Here is an 18601-nt window from a genome sequence, read left to right on the forward strand (position 1 = left end):
ATGCAAATCTCTGCTGCTTCTATACAATTTACTTCTATTTAAATTCCCATGAACTTTTTAAATTTTCTGCTCACATTATCATTCCAATTTTACCTGATGAATGATTGAACTTGCTTTTTGAAATATTGCAATTTGATAATTTGTATATGTGTCCTCAATGATACAAAAGATAGCATTACATTATAACCTCTATTTTTATGAGAATACAGTACTTGCCCATCTTGTGTTTCTACACATAAAGAAAAGTGCATTTCTGTCCATTACATGAGGAATAAAACTTGTATTATTAATAATATCTGTATACATGATCATCTATATTACTGGTTCAGAACATGGGTATGTATTTTATTTCAGACGAACAAACAAGGTTATGTAACATAAATGCCGATTGTGTTCCACATGAGCCAATTACAGTGTTTAGTTTAATGAAACAGGCCCTTCGACCCACCAAGTCCGCACCGACCAGCGATCCTCGCACATTAACACTACTCTGCACACATCAGGGACAATTTTACATTTACACAAAGCAAATTAGCCCACAAACCTGGACTTCTTTGGAGTGTGGGAGGAAACCGAAAATCTCAGAGAAGTCCACCAAGGTCACGGAGAGAACGTACACCCTCCGTACAGACAAGCACTCATAGCCAGGATCGCACCCGGGTCTCTGGCATCGTATGCGCTATAAGGCAGAAACTCTATATATGCAAATGCCCATACTATTTTCTCTCATTGATAAATTGTTCATAAAGACTGCAATTACAAATTCAAATCATTAATTGACTTTCTCAGACATTCAGACATTCTTAATTGTGTTTCGGTCTCTGAATTTAGATAATTTACCAGAAAACATTCAATATACTCAAAATCTCTAAAAGGTAACAGCACTGAATTTTAGCTGCTGCCTTGTTCGATGCAAAAAAAAAGTGTTTTGTTTTTTATAAAACTCGTATGAGATCCAAAGAAATCCTGTTTCTTGCACGATCAACCTCCATCACTTTAACTTCTACTCTTTCACCCGGACCAAGGCCTAGACTTCGACGTCTTTTAGATGCAGGTAGCTTGGCTGCAGTAATGTAACGAATAGGGATCAGGCCAGATCTACCGACACCTATGTCCACAAAGACTCCGAAAAGAGTAGCGTTGTCCACTCTTCCAGTCAGAACCGTTCCACTTCTTAAATCATCAAGGGAGACAATGTTTCTTTTAAAATCACGTTGTTCAAATCCTGCACAGGAACATAAAATAAGGCACATTAAAACAAGACTAGAAATTGTTTCTAATTTGAAAAATATATAAATGAGGGTATTCAGATATACAGTGGCTTGCAAAAGTATTCATACCCCTTGAACTTTTCCACATATTGTCACGTTACAACCACAAACGTAAATGTATTTTATTGGGATTTTATGTGATAGACCAACACAAAGTGGCGCATAATTGTGAAGTGGAAGGAAAATGATACATGGTTTTCAAATATTTTTACAAATAAAAAACTGAAAAGTGTGGCGTGCAAAAGTATTCAGCCCAATTTACTCTGATACCCCTAAATAAAATCCAGTGCAACCAATTGCCTTCAGAAGTCACCTAATTAGTAAATAGAGTCCACTTGTGTGTAATCTAATCTCAGTATAAATACAGCTGTTCTGTGAAGGCCTCAGAGGTTCGTTAGAGAACATTAGTGAACAAACAGCATCATGAAGCCCAAGGAACACACCAGGCAGGTCAGGGATAAAGTTGTGGAGAAGTTTAAAGCAGGGTTAGGTTATAAAAAAATATCCCAAGCTTTGAACACCTCACGGTAGCACTGTTCAATCCATTATCGGAAAATGGAAAGATCATGGCACAACTGCAAACCTACCAAGACATGGCCGTCCACCTAAACTGACAGGCCGGGCAAGGAGAGTATTGATCAGAGAAGCAGCCAAGAGGCCCATGGTAACTCTGGAGGAGCTGCAGAGATCCACAGCTCAGGTGGGAGAATCTGTCCACAGGACAACTATTAGTCGTGCACGCCACAAATCGGGCCTTTATGGAAGAGTGGCAAGAAGAAAGCCATTGTTGGAAAAAAGCCATAAGAAGTCCCGTTTGCAGTTTGCCACAAGCCATGTGGGGGACACAGCAAACATGTGGAGGAAGGTGCTCTGGTCAGATGAGACCAAAATAGAAGTTTTTGGCCTAAATGCAAAACGCTATGCGTGGCGGAAAACTAACACTGCACATCACCCTGAGCACACCATCCCCACTGTGAAACATGGTGGTGGCAGCATCATGCTGTGGGGATGCTTTTCTTCAGCAGGGACAGGGAAGCTGGTCAGAGTTGATGGGAAGATGGATGGAGCCAAATACAGGGCAATCTTGGAAGAAAACCTGTTAGAGTCTGCAAAAGACTTGAGACTGGGGTGGAAGTTCACCTTCCAGCAGGACAACGACCCTAAACATACAGCCAGAGCTTCAATGGAATGGTTTACATCAATGCATATTCATGTGTTAGAATGGCCCAGTCAAAGTCCAGACCTAAATCCAATTGAGAATCTCTGGCATGACTTGAAAATTGCTGTTCACAGACGCTCTCCATCCAATCTGACTGAGCTTAAGCTATTTTGCAAAGAAGAATGGGCAAAAATTTCAGTCTCTAGATGTGCAAAGCTGGTAGAGACATACCCCAAAAGACTTGCAGCTGTAATTGCAGCGAAGGGTGGTTCTACAAAATATTGACTCAGGGGGGCTGAATACTTTTGCATGCCACACTTTTCAGTTTTTTATTTGTAAAAAAAACTTGAAAATCATGTTTCATTTTCTTTCCACTTCACAATTATGCACCACTTTGTGTTGGTCTATCACATAAACTCACAATAAAATACATTTACGTTTGTGGTTGTAACGTGACAAAATGTGGAAAAGTTCAAGGGGTATGAAAACTTTTGCAAGCCACTGTACATATAAAAAGGTTGGGCTATTTGAAACGAAAACTTTTTATATTGCCACATAGTTTCCTTGGTCATTTAAAATACAGTTTGTAAATCTCCATCTTCCCACACCTCCTAATGTGGAATATTGGAACATTACATACACGTTTCCGAAAAATAAAGTATTCACAAAATACATTTTACTGAGTTGTGATGAGACTCAAGTTGGCTGCCATTATATCTTCAGTAAGGCTTGGAGTGCCTTATATGGCAGAATGGGACATATGTCTAACTCTTGAGCACTGAACATGCTACCATCTTTGTACCATCTACCTCACTTAAGTAAAATGGATGAACTTCAGAAATGGACAATGCTTGTCAATGGGAGCTTGCCATTTGGGAATGTGAAGGATTTAAAATGTCTGTGGCAGATTAAAGGGTCAGATTGGGTGGCAATACATTTAACTGGAGAAATACATGTGTGTAAAACTGACTGATCCACTGCAGGAAGGAAGCAAGCATTTATTTGATTTTTTTCTCGATAATAGATTGTGCTGTAGCTAATAAAGATCAAAGCTCTCAACCTATAATGCAGAGGAAAGGGAAAAAGCATCAGATGGACTGTTTTAATTGTGCTGGCTAATGGATAAATGTATGCCAGCATCCTAATGGCAAGAACCCCTATGCTTAATTTCAGTTGAGCTATATTTATTATTTGATTATATTTTAACCCGAGCCAACAGATTACGTTTAACAATTCATTGAAAAGATGGTCTTTCTTCGTACTCAAGCATCATCCCCCACTAAGCACTGAACCCACACTGTTGACCCAGCTAGGAGGTGAGACTATTGCCAATGAGATGAACTGAGATTAAGGAAAATCGCAATTTAGCAACGTAAAAGTGGTCTTGCACAAGTTAGACATGGAGTGTCAGCTCTAAGGAAAGAGGCTCACAAGAACGGGGTGGAGTGGATACCTACTATTGCAATTTAATCAGTACATGCCCTAAAGTCCAGTATTTGGCACAATGTTTTTAACCTCACACATGCAGGTAACCAAATAATTTACCAGACTAAATTTGTTTGCGATTGACAGTTAATAATACCAGTGTAGATGTTTTTGGTTTACCAGCAACATCTTAAAGATAACATGTTACCTCCGCATTCCTACATTCACCAAATGTGTTCCGTCACATATCTCTAAACGCAATTGCACCAAAATTTATATTGATGTGTACATAGTTAGAGGTTCATTAATTCCAAAGAAAGTTTGTTTCTACTTTAGATTCAAGATTCAAGAGAGTTTATTGTCATGTGTCCCAGATAGGACAATGAAATTATTGCTTTGCTTCAGCACAACAGAATATAGTAGGCATAAATAAATACAGAACAGATCAGTGTGACCATATACTATTGAATATATATACACACACACACATAAATAACCAGATAAAGTGCCATGGGCTATTAATGTTCAGAATTTTGTTTGAGTTGAGTTTAATAGCCTGATGGCTGTGGGGAAGCAGCTATTCCTGAACCTGGATGTTGCAGATTTCAGGCTCCTGTACCTTCTACCTGAAGGCAGCAGGGAGATGAGTGAGTGGCCAGGATGGTGTGGAGCCTTGGTGATGCTGGCAGCCTCTTTGAGGAAGCGACTGCGATAGATCCCCTCGATGGTAGGGAGGTCAGAGCCGATGATGGACTGGGCAGTGTTTACAACATTTTCTGCTCCTGGGCGCTCGTTGCCGAACCAAGCCACGGTGCAACCGGTCAGCATGCTCTCTACTGTGCACCTGTAGAAGATCGAGTAGTCCTCCTGGACATACCGATTCTCCGTAATCTTCTCAGAAAGCAGAGGCGCTGATGTGTTTTCTTTATAATTGCATCAGTGTTCCCGTACCAGGAGAGATCTTCAGAGATGTGCACGCCCAGGAATTTGAAGTTCTTGACCCCTCAACCATCGACCCGTTGATATAAACGGGACTATGGGTTCCCATCCTACCCCTTCCAAAGTCCCCAATCAGTTCCTTGGTTTTGCTGGAGTTGTGAGCCAGGTTATTGTGCTGGAACCATTAGGTCAAACGGTCAATCTCACTTCTATACTCTGACACGTCCCCATCAGTGATACGTCCCACAACAGCGGTGTCGTCAGCGAACTTGATGATGGAGTTCTTACTATGACCGGCTACGCAGTCATAATTATAGAGTGAGTACAGCAGGGGGCTGAGCACGCAGCCTTGAGGTGCTCCCCTGCTGATTGTTATCGAGGCTGACACATTTCCACCAATATGGACAGGCTGTGATCTGTGAATGAGGACGTCGAGGATCCAATTGCAGAGGGATGCGCAGAGACCCAGTTCTGATAGTTTGGTAACCAGCTTGGAGGGGATGATTGTATTAAATACCGAGCTGTAGTCAATGAATAACAGCCTGACATACGAGTTTCTGTTGTCCAAGTGGTCCAGAGCGGAATGGAGAGCCAAAGAGATCACATCCACCGTTGATCTGTTGTGGCGGTAAGCGAACTGCAGTGGGTCCAGGTTTTTGTCGAGGTATGAGTTGATTTGCGCCATGATCAACCTCTCAAAGCCACCGACGTCAGTGCCACTGGTCGATAGTCATTGAGGCACGTCACCTTGCTCTTCTTGGGCACCGACTGGTATTATTGATGCCCTTTTAAAGCAGGTGGGAACAGACCTCTTTTAAAGCAGGTGGGAACAGACCTCAGAAGTGAGAGGTCGACCTCTGTGACTGTGACCGAAATACCATCACGCTTTGGACATTTTACTTTACATACTGTGCGGAAACAGGTCCATCGGCCAACTATCATCCCTGTACACTAACCTACAATCATAATCATAGCAGCTTAACAACTTTTAAAGGGAGCATATAAAAATAAGCTATGAGTAGGTGGCATTTATGCCAAAGGAGCATCGACATAGTGTGGGACCAGTTTCGAACAAAAACTCGACCAGCCTTGACAAAACTGCCAAGTTAGAAGATGAATATTCTGTAGGAAAGAACTGCAGATGCTGGTTTAAAACAAAGGTAGATACAAAATGCCAGAGTAACTCAGCGGGGCAGGCAGCATCTCTGGAGAGAAGGAATGGTGATGTTTTGGGTCGAGACCCTTCTTCTGAAGAAAAGATTGTCTGAAGAAGGATCTCGACCCGAAATGTCACCCATTCCTTCTCTCCAGAGATGCTGCCTGACCCGCTGAGTTACTCCAGTATTTTGTGTATACGCTGGATATTCATTGGTATGTGACTGGCCTTCTGATGTCCCAAAGCCTATCAGGGACATGATGGAGTTCTCCCCTCTTCCTGGATGAGTGCGGCACCAATAACACTTGAAAAACCCAACATCGTTCAGGACAAAGCAACTTGCTTGATTGGCATACTAAACATCATTCTAAACATCGATAGCCTTCATCAATAGCCAATTGCAGCTACAGTATGTACCCTGTACAAAATGCACTGCAGTTATATGTCTAGGCCCAACATTAGGACCTGAATTTGCAGCCTCACCACCAAATATTCTGGCAGCAAGCCCGTGGGAACATTGCCACCTACAGGTTCCTCTACAAGGCAAACAACGTCCTGATTTAGAACTTCTCTAGTTTACTTTAGTTCTTCTTGTTGACCTCTAATTTCAGGTAGTCCTTGCGTTCTCCCTTATTCCCCTCCCCCTTCCCAGCGCTCCCACATAGCCTATTGTCTGCGCCTCTTCCTTTCTTTTTCCCTCCCCCCCCCTGACATCAGTCTGAAGAAGGATCTCGACCCGAAACGTCACCTACTCCTTTTCTCCATAGATGCTGCCTCACTCACTGAGTTTCTCCAGCATTTTTTGTCTACTCCTGATTTAGAAGTATATCTCTGTTCTGGAACTTCCTTTCCAACAGCTCTGTTTCACTAGCTGGACCTCAACGATCCAAGGTGGCTGCTCACCATCACCTTTTCATAGACAAAAATATTTGAACAACAAATGCTGGCCTTGCCAGTGATGTAATAAATACATTCTTTAAAACAATGGAGGTGCATCCTTCAAAGTCCGAAGTGACACTAAGCAAATGAGAAATGATTAAATCGTAATAGAACACAAAGTGCCGGAGTAACTCAGCGGGTCAGGCAGCATCTCTGGAGAACATGGATAGGTAACATTTCTGGTCACCTATTTTCTTTACACATGATTAAATCATTCTGGATTGAGTCCAACAATTCTTTTAACTTTCTTTGACTAAACTAAAGTAAATAAAAAGTGCACAAATGTTTAATCAACTTGTTGCATAATCTGACTTTCTGTAACTGCAACCATTTGCCAGTTTAGCAAACAAAAAAGAGAGTGAGCCGAACAGAATTAAAATGGAATGTATACAGAATGAAATGCTGAGTTGGAGCAATCCAGTGAGGTGCTGTTTTGTATTGACTTGGTATTTCAATAAATATTCTACATTGGTAGAGATATGCATTTCAATTCATGGGAATTTTATTTTTATGGTCCACTCATGTTCATTTTATTTTCATGATCCACTTCTGTTGATAATAGTTTATTTCAATTTGTTTTTCAAAAAATGGTTAAAATTATTTCTTTCCAGCTCAGCATCTACCTTCTATTTAACCTTGTTATGCCATGACTTTATTCTTGAGTCAATTTACGAGCACTCAGGCATTAGGACTATTTGGCAAAAAAAAGGAATAAACAACAATCTTTTATCTGCTAAGATTTACTTCAAAACCAGTCATCTATTCCTGATTGCACTTGGTCCAACTATGTCTTCTGTGCACACAACAGATTTGGCACATTATGCACCTTCCATACTGTAGTTGTGCTGCAGGACACTGCACGCCTGGTGTTTCTCAATAAATAACTTCAGATTAAACATATATATTTCACAGAAAACTAGTCTTACACCACATTCTCCAAATGTAATCAATATGATGGTTACAAAACATCAATGTAATGATCTCAAAGCAAACTTGTTCCAGTGTACCTCTGCCATTACTTCCCAGAGCTAACACATGCTCATTAAAATAATTAAAATGATATAATAATCTGCAAAGACATGTAGTTTTGTAGGTTAATTGGCCTCTGTAGGGAGGGGATGAAAAAGTGGGAAAACATAGAACCTATGAACGGGTAATCGATGCTTGGTGGGCCGAAGGGCCTGTTTTCATGCTGTATCTCTAAAGGAAACTAATGTGTTGTTCAACGCAAATGATTTTACGACTGTACGAGCAAGTTTTACCTCATTAGAAGCAAAAGATAAATGCAAGTTAGCTAGCATTTTTAAATACAACGTCTTTTTTGTTTTATGAAAGCAACAAATAAATAAAAACATTGACATTTTGAAAGATTCCGACTCAAAACGTCACACATGCTTTTTCTCCAGAGATGCTGCCTGACCCGTTGAGTTGCTCCAGCACTTTGTGTTTATGCTCAGTATAAACCATCATCTGCTACAAATAAAACATCAAGTTTGATACATCTGTATTATGAACATTTGCTTTATGAGAAGATCAGAATACAACTTTGTGTCAAGAGCTCAAGGCATTGATGTCTGTACTCGGTGAGAGGTGGTTTCAGAGATTTTGAAACTGATCCACACTTTAACTCCTGTAAGTTATGGATGAGGCTCTGGGAAATTTATTTTTTTTATTTAAAAAAATAGCCTGCATCCCAGAGGAAATAAACCCACCCTCCTGGGCAACTTTTCAATGCCAGGTTTGAGTGGATTGAAATATCTGGATATCTGGTGTGATTAGTAAAGAAGAGAGGGAAAGCCAACTCCATTCGAGTGCTTCTCCTGAGCAATTGTTTGGAATATGATCTTGCCAAAACCAACATCAACTTTTGGCAGAAAGACAAGACCACGACAATATTCTTAATTAGGCCATGACATCTGTTAGAATATGTCACCATATCAAGTAAGAACCCTCAAGGATGTCTACATCACTCATGCTGTGGCAGGTACTAAAGATTTCTGGGTTGGCCTTCACCTAATCTGCTCGATCATTACCATCACTATGGCTTGCAAACCTTCAGAACCATTGAAACACTGCCACAAGAAAATCAATATCAATAGTATCAAGGGCCATGCAGACAAAGCACATCTTTGTGAACGTTCCACAGACAACTTAATTCCAAGCAAACATAGAGCCATAGAGTGTTCACTCTGCCTGGACTTCTCTGAACTCCACCGCAATTGAATCTATGAAGAGGCTCATAGCTACTCTTAGAGAAAACAGCGAGATTTGATGAGGAGGCTCAGCAGATCCAGCAAATTCCATCAGACCCAAAGGGGATTAAAATAGCTCTTTGGGCATCTCAATGTCCAGGTCGAACAAAAAACTTGTGAACTATGCAACATAAGGTGAGTGGAATGAAAATAGAAAATCCAGAAAATAGCTGATAACTGAACTTGTAATTTCCTCTCTGCTAACAAAGCTAAAGACCAAACAATTACGGTCTCCTCCAATTCAAGAGCCAGGAATGAAGGACAGCTTATCAAAGGCAATGAGACAGTCACCACCTTCAACAAAGAAAATACTTTTAAGAACCATTTGAGATCTTATCCTTGACATAAATGCCCTTCACTCCATTCTCCCACATATATTTGATCCAGTCACCCTGACACTGACTAGAGGTTGGAAAGACCAATTTCAAACCCAAGCTAAAGAAGAATAATCTTAGAAATAAGTATAGAAGGAATACAATTAAAGTTTATCTGGAATGGGGAAGATCATCCTGTGTGGAGAGATTAGGCAGGATGGACTATTTCTCTCTAGTTTAGTTTATTATTGTCACATGCACTGAGGTACAGAGAAAAGCTTTTTGTTGTGACTTATCCAGCCAAAAGACGATACATGATTACAATCAAGTCGTCAACAATATACAAATGGAGGATAAAGGGTACAATATTTAGTGAAAAATAAAATCCGATAAATCCAATTAAAGATAGTTCAAAGGCAGTGGCGGACTGGCCAGGGTGTCAGCTTGCCCAATGGCAAGTGGGCCCCTGATGAAGTGATAGCAAGTGATGGCAAGTGGGCCCCTGTTAAATGATAGCATTGTAGTGGTAGGTGGGCCACCTTTGTCTCCTGGCAACCAATATTTTTAGACCCAGTCCGCCACTGTTCAAAGAATTAGAATTAGAATTAGAATTACCTTTATTGTCATTCAGACCTTACGGTCTGAACGAAATTTCGTGCCTGCAGTCATACATACAATAATACAGTAATAAACAACAATAAACACAAATTAACATCCACCACAGTGAGTCCTCCAAGCACCTCCTCACTGTGGTGGAGGCAAAAATCTCAGGGCTGCAGTCTCTTCCCTCCTCTTCTCCCTCTGCGCTGAGGCGATACCCCACCGGGCGATGGCACAAACAGTCCCGCGGCTCACCGAACCCCGCAAACGGGCCGGCACAAACACCGCGGCCCGGGGTGGTCGAAGCTGCCGCCCTCCAGTCCAGCAGACGCAGCCGCTTGCCCGCGGCTGAAGAAGAGGGAAGAGACTGCAGCCCTAAATTTTTTACCTCCACCACAGTGAGGAGGTGTTTGGAGGACTCACTGTGGTGGATGTTAATTTGTGTTTGTTGTTGTTTATTATTGTATTATTGTATGTATGACTGCAGGCACGAAATTTCGTTCAGACCGTAAGGTCTGAATGACAATAAAGGTAATTCTATTCTATTCTAACCCCGGACTCAGGTCACCGCCGCCAGAACGCCGTCCCAGCCACCGGAGCATCGTTCCAGCCCCGAGCCGGATCGCCCTCATGTGAGTGCCGTTCCTCTCTCGAGCTGGGCCGCTCCGACGGGAGCGCCATTCCACACTCGAGCTGGGCCGCCCCGACGGGAGCGCCACAGCCCCTCACGGGAGTCTCAGCCCCGCGCCAGGCCGCCCTCATGGGAGCGTCACAGCCCCTCACGGGAGCGCCGTTCCAGCCCCGAGCCGGACCGCCCTCATGGGAGCGAGCCCAAGGCAAGTCCTGACTGGCTCTGCCTCTGGAGTCTCGAGGTCGCCAGCTCCGCCATTAGGCCTCAGCGCAGACGGAGGCAGAGAAGGGGGATACGACAAAAAAGTTGCATTCCCCCAAAGGGAGAGATAGCAAGCCCCGTTTCAACCCCCCCCCCCCCCTCCCACCCACATAAACACAACCTAAAAACAAAAAACGTAACTAGACAAAACGAGAAAAAAACAACCAAAAAAGTAAAAACAAACGGACTGCAGGCGAGCCGCTGCTGCCAGGGCAGTGCCGCCACTTCCGGATTCGGTCGATAGGAGGTCAAACCAGCAATCTAGCTGGTGAGAGGACAGTTCAGGGCAGGGGAGGGCAGTAGATTTGACGGGATTATACCATAGACCTTCCAATAGCCAGCAAGAGATAGAGGTACAGATATGTAAAAAGATTATGGAACGATGTAAAAGCAACAAGGTTATCGTATTGGATCACTTTAACTTCCCCAATATTGTCTAGTACTTCCTGAGTGCAGGAGACCGTGGCTGGGCAGAATTTATTAGGTGTATCTGAAAGTTTCATGAAACAGCTTGTGGATAGTCCAACTAGAGGAGGGACACTACTGGACCTTGTATTGGGAAGAAAGCCTGACCAGGTGACTGATGTTTCAGTGGAAGAGCATTTTCAAAACAGTGATCATAACTTCTTGCATTGAAAGAGCGTTATGAATGAGGATAAGCCTAGACCTTGCGGGAAAGTGATACATTGGGGAGGGGGCAAATTCCCACATTATTAGGCAGATGGTTGGGAGATTAAATTTGGAATAGCTGCTATTGGATAAATCCACATCTAACATGCGGGAGTCATTTAAAGACCAGCTGGCTAGAGTTCAGTTTCAGCATGTTCCAGTATGTGGGGCAAGGATCACAGATACTAACATATATTTGTTTAAGGTGTAAATAATTGCCATTGTCCCTGGCTGTTGTTGGAAGTCGTTACCTGCTCTAATGTCATAGTCGCGAGGCTGTTTTAGTCCATCAATAATCATCTGAAGTGTTGGCACTGTTGTATCAAGTTTTTGAGCTAAAGTATCGATTGAATTGTTTCTCAATGCTGCGTTCACACTATTCTGCATAGCAGAGCTCCCAATGTCACACAGGTTTCCGCCAATGAACGACAAGAACCTGAAATAGGTAGAAGGAAAATTAGAAACACAGTGTAACAAAACAAAATTAAATGCTGTTGCTGCACAAAATCTGATAAAAATGTTCAACTATTTGTCAATATGCATCCTTTTCGCCACCATTACCAATGTTTTATGACTTGCCAGATAACCAAAAATCTCTTATATTGTCACGAAAACATTCTATGTTAATATCTCACCAGTCACTTGTGAAAATAATTATTTATCTAAAAAAAACTAGTAACAGATGGTCTGTTCTTTCTATTTTGCAGAGATGTTACTGATTATGAAATAAATTAAAAATTTAGCTGGATTAAAAGCTTGGAAATGGAAGCAGATAAAAATACAGGAAGTTGAATCCATGACTCTAAAATCTTCTGGACCTTCCCCTCCTATATACACTCTCATTGGTGGGAATAAGATACAGCATTTCCTTTGGTCCCGTGTTCTTCTTTCTGAGTCATAGCATTTCTCTCTTCTTACAGGCTGCAGAATTTACATATCTGAACATACTGATAAATGTAAAAGTCACCAATATCATTCTTTGTTATTAATTTTCCAAATTATTGTATTCTGGCTTGCTAATTGCCTGCTACCCCTAGATGTTGGCCTATAGTGATTTTACGAGGAAAACAAGGTTCCAACCTTACCATTTAAAACATAATCAGAAAATTGCACCCATTTCACCCTTTCCACCTCCTACCCACCCATGTTCCACTTATATTCTTCATTGGCTTTTCCAATAATTTTTTTTACCAATACTCTTACCAATTGCTTTTACTTCCTTATTTTTGCTCGATCTTTGATTCTCCAGTTATTGCATCCTCTGCAGTATCCTCATCGATTCTATCCATTCACTCTTCCATAACTCCTCCATAAATCTGTGCTGGTTTGTCTTAATTAGTCTAGTTTTCCCCCCAAGTGACCACTAATGCTGTCCCAGATCAATGTTCCTAAAAACCATTCCACCACTGTTTGTATATTAACCAAATTTGTATGTTGTCTTTCTAATTAAAAGTATTTTGATTCAAATATTTTGCTGTTTGAGGAATAATGTCAACATACTAGTAAATGTATCGTTTCACAGAAAATTCAAATAAAAAATTGCAGATGCTGAATATTTTAAAGAAAAACAGAAAATGCTTAAGTATGTTAGTCAGCATCTGTGGAAACAGAAACATAGTAATTATTCATGTTGATAACTGGTTTACATGTTAGGTTTTGAACTGACAAGTTAACTATTTCTCCCTCCACAGATGCTGCCTGGCCTGCTGAGTATATCAGCACCTATAGCTTTATAGGTTGCCTTTCAAAACCAGCAGTGTGTCCATTCACATACATTGGTGGAAAAGGTCACTTTGATGTCATTAAAATACAAATATCTCTGGAAAATTGACAAATTATCCTGCTGTATCTTTCCTGTTCACATTGTGTTTATAGTTTTGGTTATTTAATCCAAATTAGACACGGTATATCATAAAGTTACAGGTTGTCTCAGTATTATCTCAGAACTCTGAAATTCAATGGATGAACACTTAGAAATATGTCAGCCCCCCCCCCCAAAAAAAGCATTTAGGTCCTGGTTCATCAGAAAACACAAGACTCGAATGCATCAGAATTATGGAAATAAACTATTGCAGATGCTGAATCTTAAAGAAAAAATTATGCAATCAAAAGCATTGCCATGAAATGACAACGTCTTAACATTTTCTGACATTACTTCACTGTGGAATGAGCTGCACAGTTGACAATGAGTTGCTCATTGCAGCGGCTGAATGATATAAATGATCATGCAAGCACAACGTCTGTGGTGGGTCACAGCTGCCTGAATAGTGAAGGACATGGTATATGAAAAGTGGAATGCAAGTGAAATGAAACTTGTGGCTTCCTAAGAAATGCTTTGAGAAAGATTATTTTCTAGTGCACTACCTACAATTCAATTAAAAAACCCCCTGATAGATAAATATATCAGGAGTAGTGCAGTTTTACTTTCTCACTTTTCTTAGCGTTCCCCAAATTGGAACAGTCAAGTAAACTGCTCCACGGGCTCAGCAGGCCAACAGGAATCATGTGAATAATTGTCTTCTACTCTTACTGTGCTCATTATGTGGGAAAATGATTGTCCACAAACCCTCCGCCTAAGTCAAACATCATTTGAAAATCATTTGGCATTGTAGATTGGCTATTTCATACTCGCCAATTATAGTCCTTGTTAGTAGTGGCTCCGCCTAGTATTTGCTTTATATTATCAAGAGCTAGTTAGTATGAGCAGCAGCTGGGAAATGTAATGTTTGCAGATCCTTGCTGTAAATAGATTGAATAAACATGTGTTGTATCTTTAAATGTTTTTGTGTCACCTCATTACATAGTGTCAGAGAGTGAATCTTGCCCACTTTGTTCATGTTTATTGGGTTTTGTTTAAAAAAAAAATCTGTGTTTACTATCTCCATCATGGCAAATTCGTGTCGCCATCCAAGTCCTCTGATCTTTGACTCTGACATTGCTGAACGCTGGCGTCTTTTCAAGCACGACTACACTCATTATGCTCGCATCGTTCATCGCAATGACCCCCCCCCCGATGTGTGTGCCTCTGTTCTGCTTAACTTGGCGGGACCAGAAGCAACGAATCGCACCGACAACTTCACTTTTGCGCCTGCTGTTTTGGATGATAACGGTCAGGTCAGAGTGCCTGCTGGGACGATCGACAACCCTGCAGTTTTGCTCAGAAAGTTCAGAGAGCTGTGTGACCTGCCCTCAAACTACATTATTGAAAGGACCACATTTTATGCTCGTTTACAGCAGGTCGGGGAACCGATTGAGCATTTTATCAGTGACCGGAAGCATATGGCTGCATGCTGTCAATTTCGTGATTTACGAGATGAGCTCATCCGCGACAAACTTGTTGGAGGTATGCTTGATAGCAAGTTACGGGGTGAACTTCTTCGTAATGCTGACCTAACCCTTGATCAAGCAGAGCATGCCTGTCGGATTTCTGAGATAACGTCTCCCCACACTTTCTGTGCCCTTCGGTCACCGTTCGCAGCATAGTGTCAATCTTACAGACTACTCCTCCCGCAACTCCCGCATGGGGTCTACTGTTCAGTGTCAAAATTGCAACTATTTCCATGCTACAGGTTGTCAGTTCTATGTTGCTTATGGGAAAGCCTGTAATTTTTGCAAGAAATTAAACCACTTTGCACGATGCTGCCATTCCCATGTGAATCAAGCAGCTTCATAAATGAGCCTGCACCTGCTACAACATGAGCTTGCTGATAATGACTTCCAAGAGCCTGACTTGCCATCCCCCGCTCCGCTCTCAGAAAGTGCAGATAACAGTTCCGCCATGCATTCGCTCTTCCCTTCGTCTAACGAGCAATTTGACCCTGAGGTAACCATGTTTATGAATAACAGGCCTTTGATCGCGAAGGTTGATACTGGGGCCAAATGCAACATCATCTCTTCAACAGAATTTAAAAAAATTCGTAATGCTGAATGTATTGAACAGGCCTTGACCACGCTTTGGGCTTACGGAGGAGATGTTCTACACCCACTTGGACAAGCTGATTTAAAGTTCACCATAGATGCGCAGAACCGTACCTTAAAGTTCTATATTGTTAAAGGGGATTCAGAGATTTTGCTCGGTATCAATGCATGCCACGATCTAGGCCTGGTATACTTTGGCCGCGCTGTCCATCAAACTCTTTCTCACTGACAGGCCCACTCAACAGTTACTCTCTCAATACAAAGAACTGTTTAACGACGAGCTTGGAAAGTTGCCTATCAAATACCACACTGTTGTCGATCCCAAAGTCACTCCTGTGGTCAGAGCACCACATCGTGTTCCGCATGCCATGCGTGACAGAGTACACAATTAACTCAAGCGGATGGTCTCCATGGGTGTCATTGCTGAAGTTACTGACCCATCTGATTGGATTTCCACGATGGTGGTCGCAACAAAGAAAAACAAGGAGGAGATACGTATCTGCATAAACCCCAGAGATCTTAACACTGCCATCAAATGCCCGCATTACCCAATGCGAAAGACAGAAGAAGTCGCTGCCCAGATAAGCAACGCAGCAGTATTCTCAGTTCTGGATGCCAAAAGCTCGTTTTGGCAGATTCCACTGGACCCAGACTCGTCCAATCTCATTACGTTCGGCAACCCCTTTGGCCAATACAAATTTCTGAGAATGTCCTTTGGCATCAACTCTGCCAGCAAAGTTTTCCAGCGAACGATGGAACAATTGTTTGCTGAGGACCCATGCGCCATCATTGTTGATGATATTCTCATTTACGAACGCGACTTGGCTGAACATGACGCTAACCTGAAGAAAGTACTTGACCACGCCAAAGACATTCAGCTCAAACTCAATCCCCTGAATTGCAAATTTCAAGTTCCAGAAGTTACTTACTTCGGACGTTTTCACAAGTGATGGTCTCAGACCAGACCCGTCAAAGGCTGCTGCTATCAACGAACTGCCGGTTCCTGCTGACGTCGTGAGCCTACACATGTTCCTTGGAATGGTCAACTACCTGGGAAAATTTATTCCCAACCTCTGCGACATATCTGCCCCCTGCGAGAACTGACAAGGATGCTGCATGGTCCTGGTATCCGCAGCACCAAAGGGCTTTTGACACTCTCAAATTGTAGTTGGCTAGCGCACCTACTCTCGCCTACTTTGCTTTGGAGTTACCAGTAACGTTCACATGCGATGCGTCCCAGTACAGACTAGGCGCTGCGTGCCTGCAGACCACTACCGATGGCGATTTCAAGCCCGTTTCATACGCCTATCATACACTAACTGACACTGAACAACGTTACGTCCAGATCGAAAAAGAACTGCTCGCAGTGGTTTTCGCCTGCACGAAATTCAAGGACTTCATCTTTTGGAAGTATGTGACTATAGAAAATGACCACCAGCTGCTGGTCACTATTTTTAACAAACCCATGCACGTTGCCCCAGCACGACTACAACGAATGATGATGCAACTGCAGCGATTTGATTTTAACATCGTCTATAAGAAAGGCAAAGACATGCACATAGCAGATACGCTATCAAGAGCCCCACGCAAAACTAACGAACACCAACTCTCTGAACAGGATCAATTTTCAGTAACGAAGGTATCGTATGTTCCGACTGATTGCTTGGGCAGCCTCGCAGAACACACGGCTATTGATGAGACTTTACAATTGCTGTCTACAGTCATCTGGCGTGGTTGGCCAGATAAACACCACAACACCCCGCTCGCAATCCGCCCATACTTCCTGGTTCACGACGAATTGGCATTACAGGATGGCATTATAGTTAAGGGCCACAAGGCAGTGGTCCCAGCTGCTCTTCAGGACAAATACTTCAACGCCATCAACAGGCGCCACCCTGGCGTGGAGGCAACCCTCCAAAGGGCACAAAGCATGTTTTACTGGCCCGGAATGACCAAATACATACGCGAAAAAAAACGAAGTTTGCGCTCTGCAAAAGCCTGACACCATAATCACCAGAAGCAGCCTTTACTGCCGCACCTGGTCCCTCCTCTCCCGTAGTCCACGTTAGCCACCGCCATAGTCGAATGGCATGGGAAACACTTCTGGTTCTTGTTGACTCTTACTCGGGCTGGATCAAAATTGACTTACTTCAAACCATTACTTCTGAAGCGGTTATCGAGAAGTTGCAGCATCACCTCTCCGTGCACGGCTCCCCTGCACGTCTTCTGTCCAACAACGGCAGACTGTTCACCAGCCAAACTTTCAAATCTTTGCAAAACAATGGGACTTTCGACATATTACCAGCAGCCCTGAGTTCCCGCAATCCGATGGACTCGCCGAACGAGCTGTCAGAAGCGCAAAACAACTAATGGAGCGGTCCTACCTTGCAAAATTAGACGTATACCTGGGCCTGCTCAACCTAAGGAGCATTGCACTGGATCCCATACTGGGTTCCCCAGCCAAACCCGTGCTCCCGTGCCTGTGTCCCAGCAGCTTTTGCAGCCACAAGTTCGCTCCTCGTCTGCAGTCCAGAAGCAACTACAATTCAAACGTGACACGCACAAACGCTTCTTTGACAAATCAAGCAAGCCACTTAAATCTCCCGCACATGGACAAGTGGTCCGTTTCCAGTCCAACAAGGGCCATGCACGTCTGCGTCACATCTACGGCCCTGCTAAAGAACCGCGCTCTTATCTGGTTGAAGCGGACAGAGCCATCTACAGATGCAACCGTCAACCTATCCTTCCAGTGAAGGAACCGCGTTCCGCGACTCCATATCCAGATGTCCCGCATTTCGTATACCCTCCCACGGGCGGTCCCGCGGACCCACTGCCAACTAACGTTTCCACCGCGGCCTCCCCGCGGCGTTTGGCAACCAGCTCACCCATCTCATCACCCTCCCTGCCTGTCGGGTTGCCGGTCGTTTCCCCAATTCCCTCCCCGTTATTTTCTCCGGTGAAAGGAGGTGAGGCAGATTCGTACTGCACACGGGCCGGACGGGTTTGCAGGCCATCCATTAGATACAGTGCTTTTGTGTAATTTTACAAACTTTCCCAAATGTGTTAT

At 42.9% G+C, this 18601-nt stretch overlaps 1 protein-coding gene across 2 annotated transcripts in view; it reads right to left on the reverse strand.

Annotated features, from left to right (window-relative positions):
* Positions 1–319: 319 nt before the first annotated feature.
* srbd1 (S1 RNA binding domain 1) overlaps positions 320–18601 on the reverse strand; it is a 217844-nt gene continuing 199562 nt past the window's right edge. For both annotated transcript variants that reach the window (XM_055639640.1, XM_055639641.1), the window contains exons 21-22: positions 11868–12052; positions 320–1225 (exon numbers count right to left, since the gene is read on the reverse strand). In XM_055639640.1, coding sequence (XP_055495615.1) covers positions 936–1225; positions 11868–12052 — 475 coding nt within the window. In that variant the 3' untranslated portion in view covers positions 320–935. The remainder of the gene's footprint in view (positions 1226–11867; positions 12053–18601) is intronic.

The sequence above is a fragment of the Leucoraja erinacea genome, chromosome 8 (assembly GCF_028641065.1).
Source record: "Leucoraja erinacea ecotype New England chromosome 8, Leri_hhj_1, whole genome shotgun sequence".
In the NCBI taxonomy this organism is placed as follows: Eukaryota; Metazoa; Chordata; class Chondrichthyes; order Rajiformes; family Rajidae; genus Leucoraja; species Leucoraja erinaceus.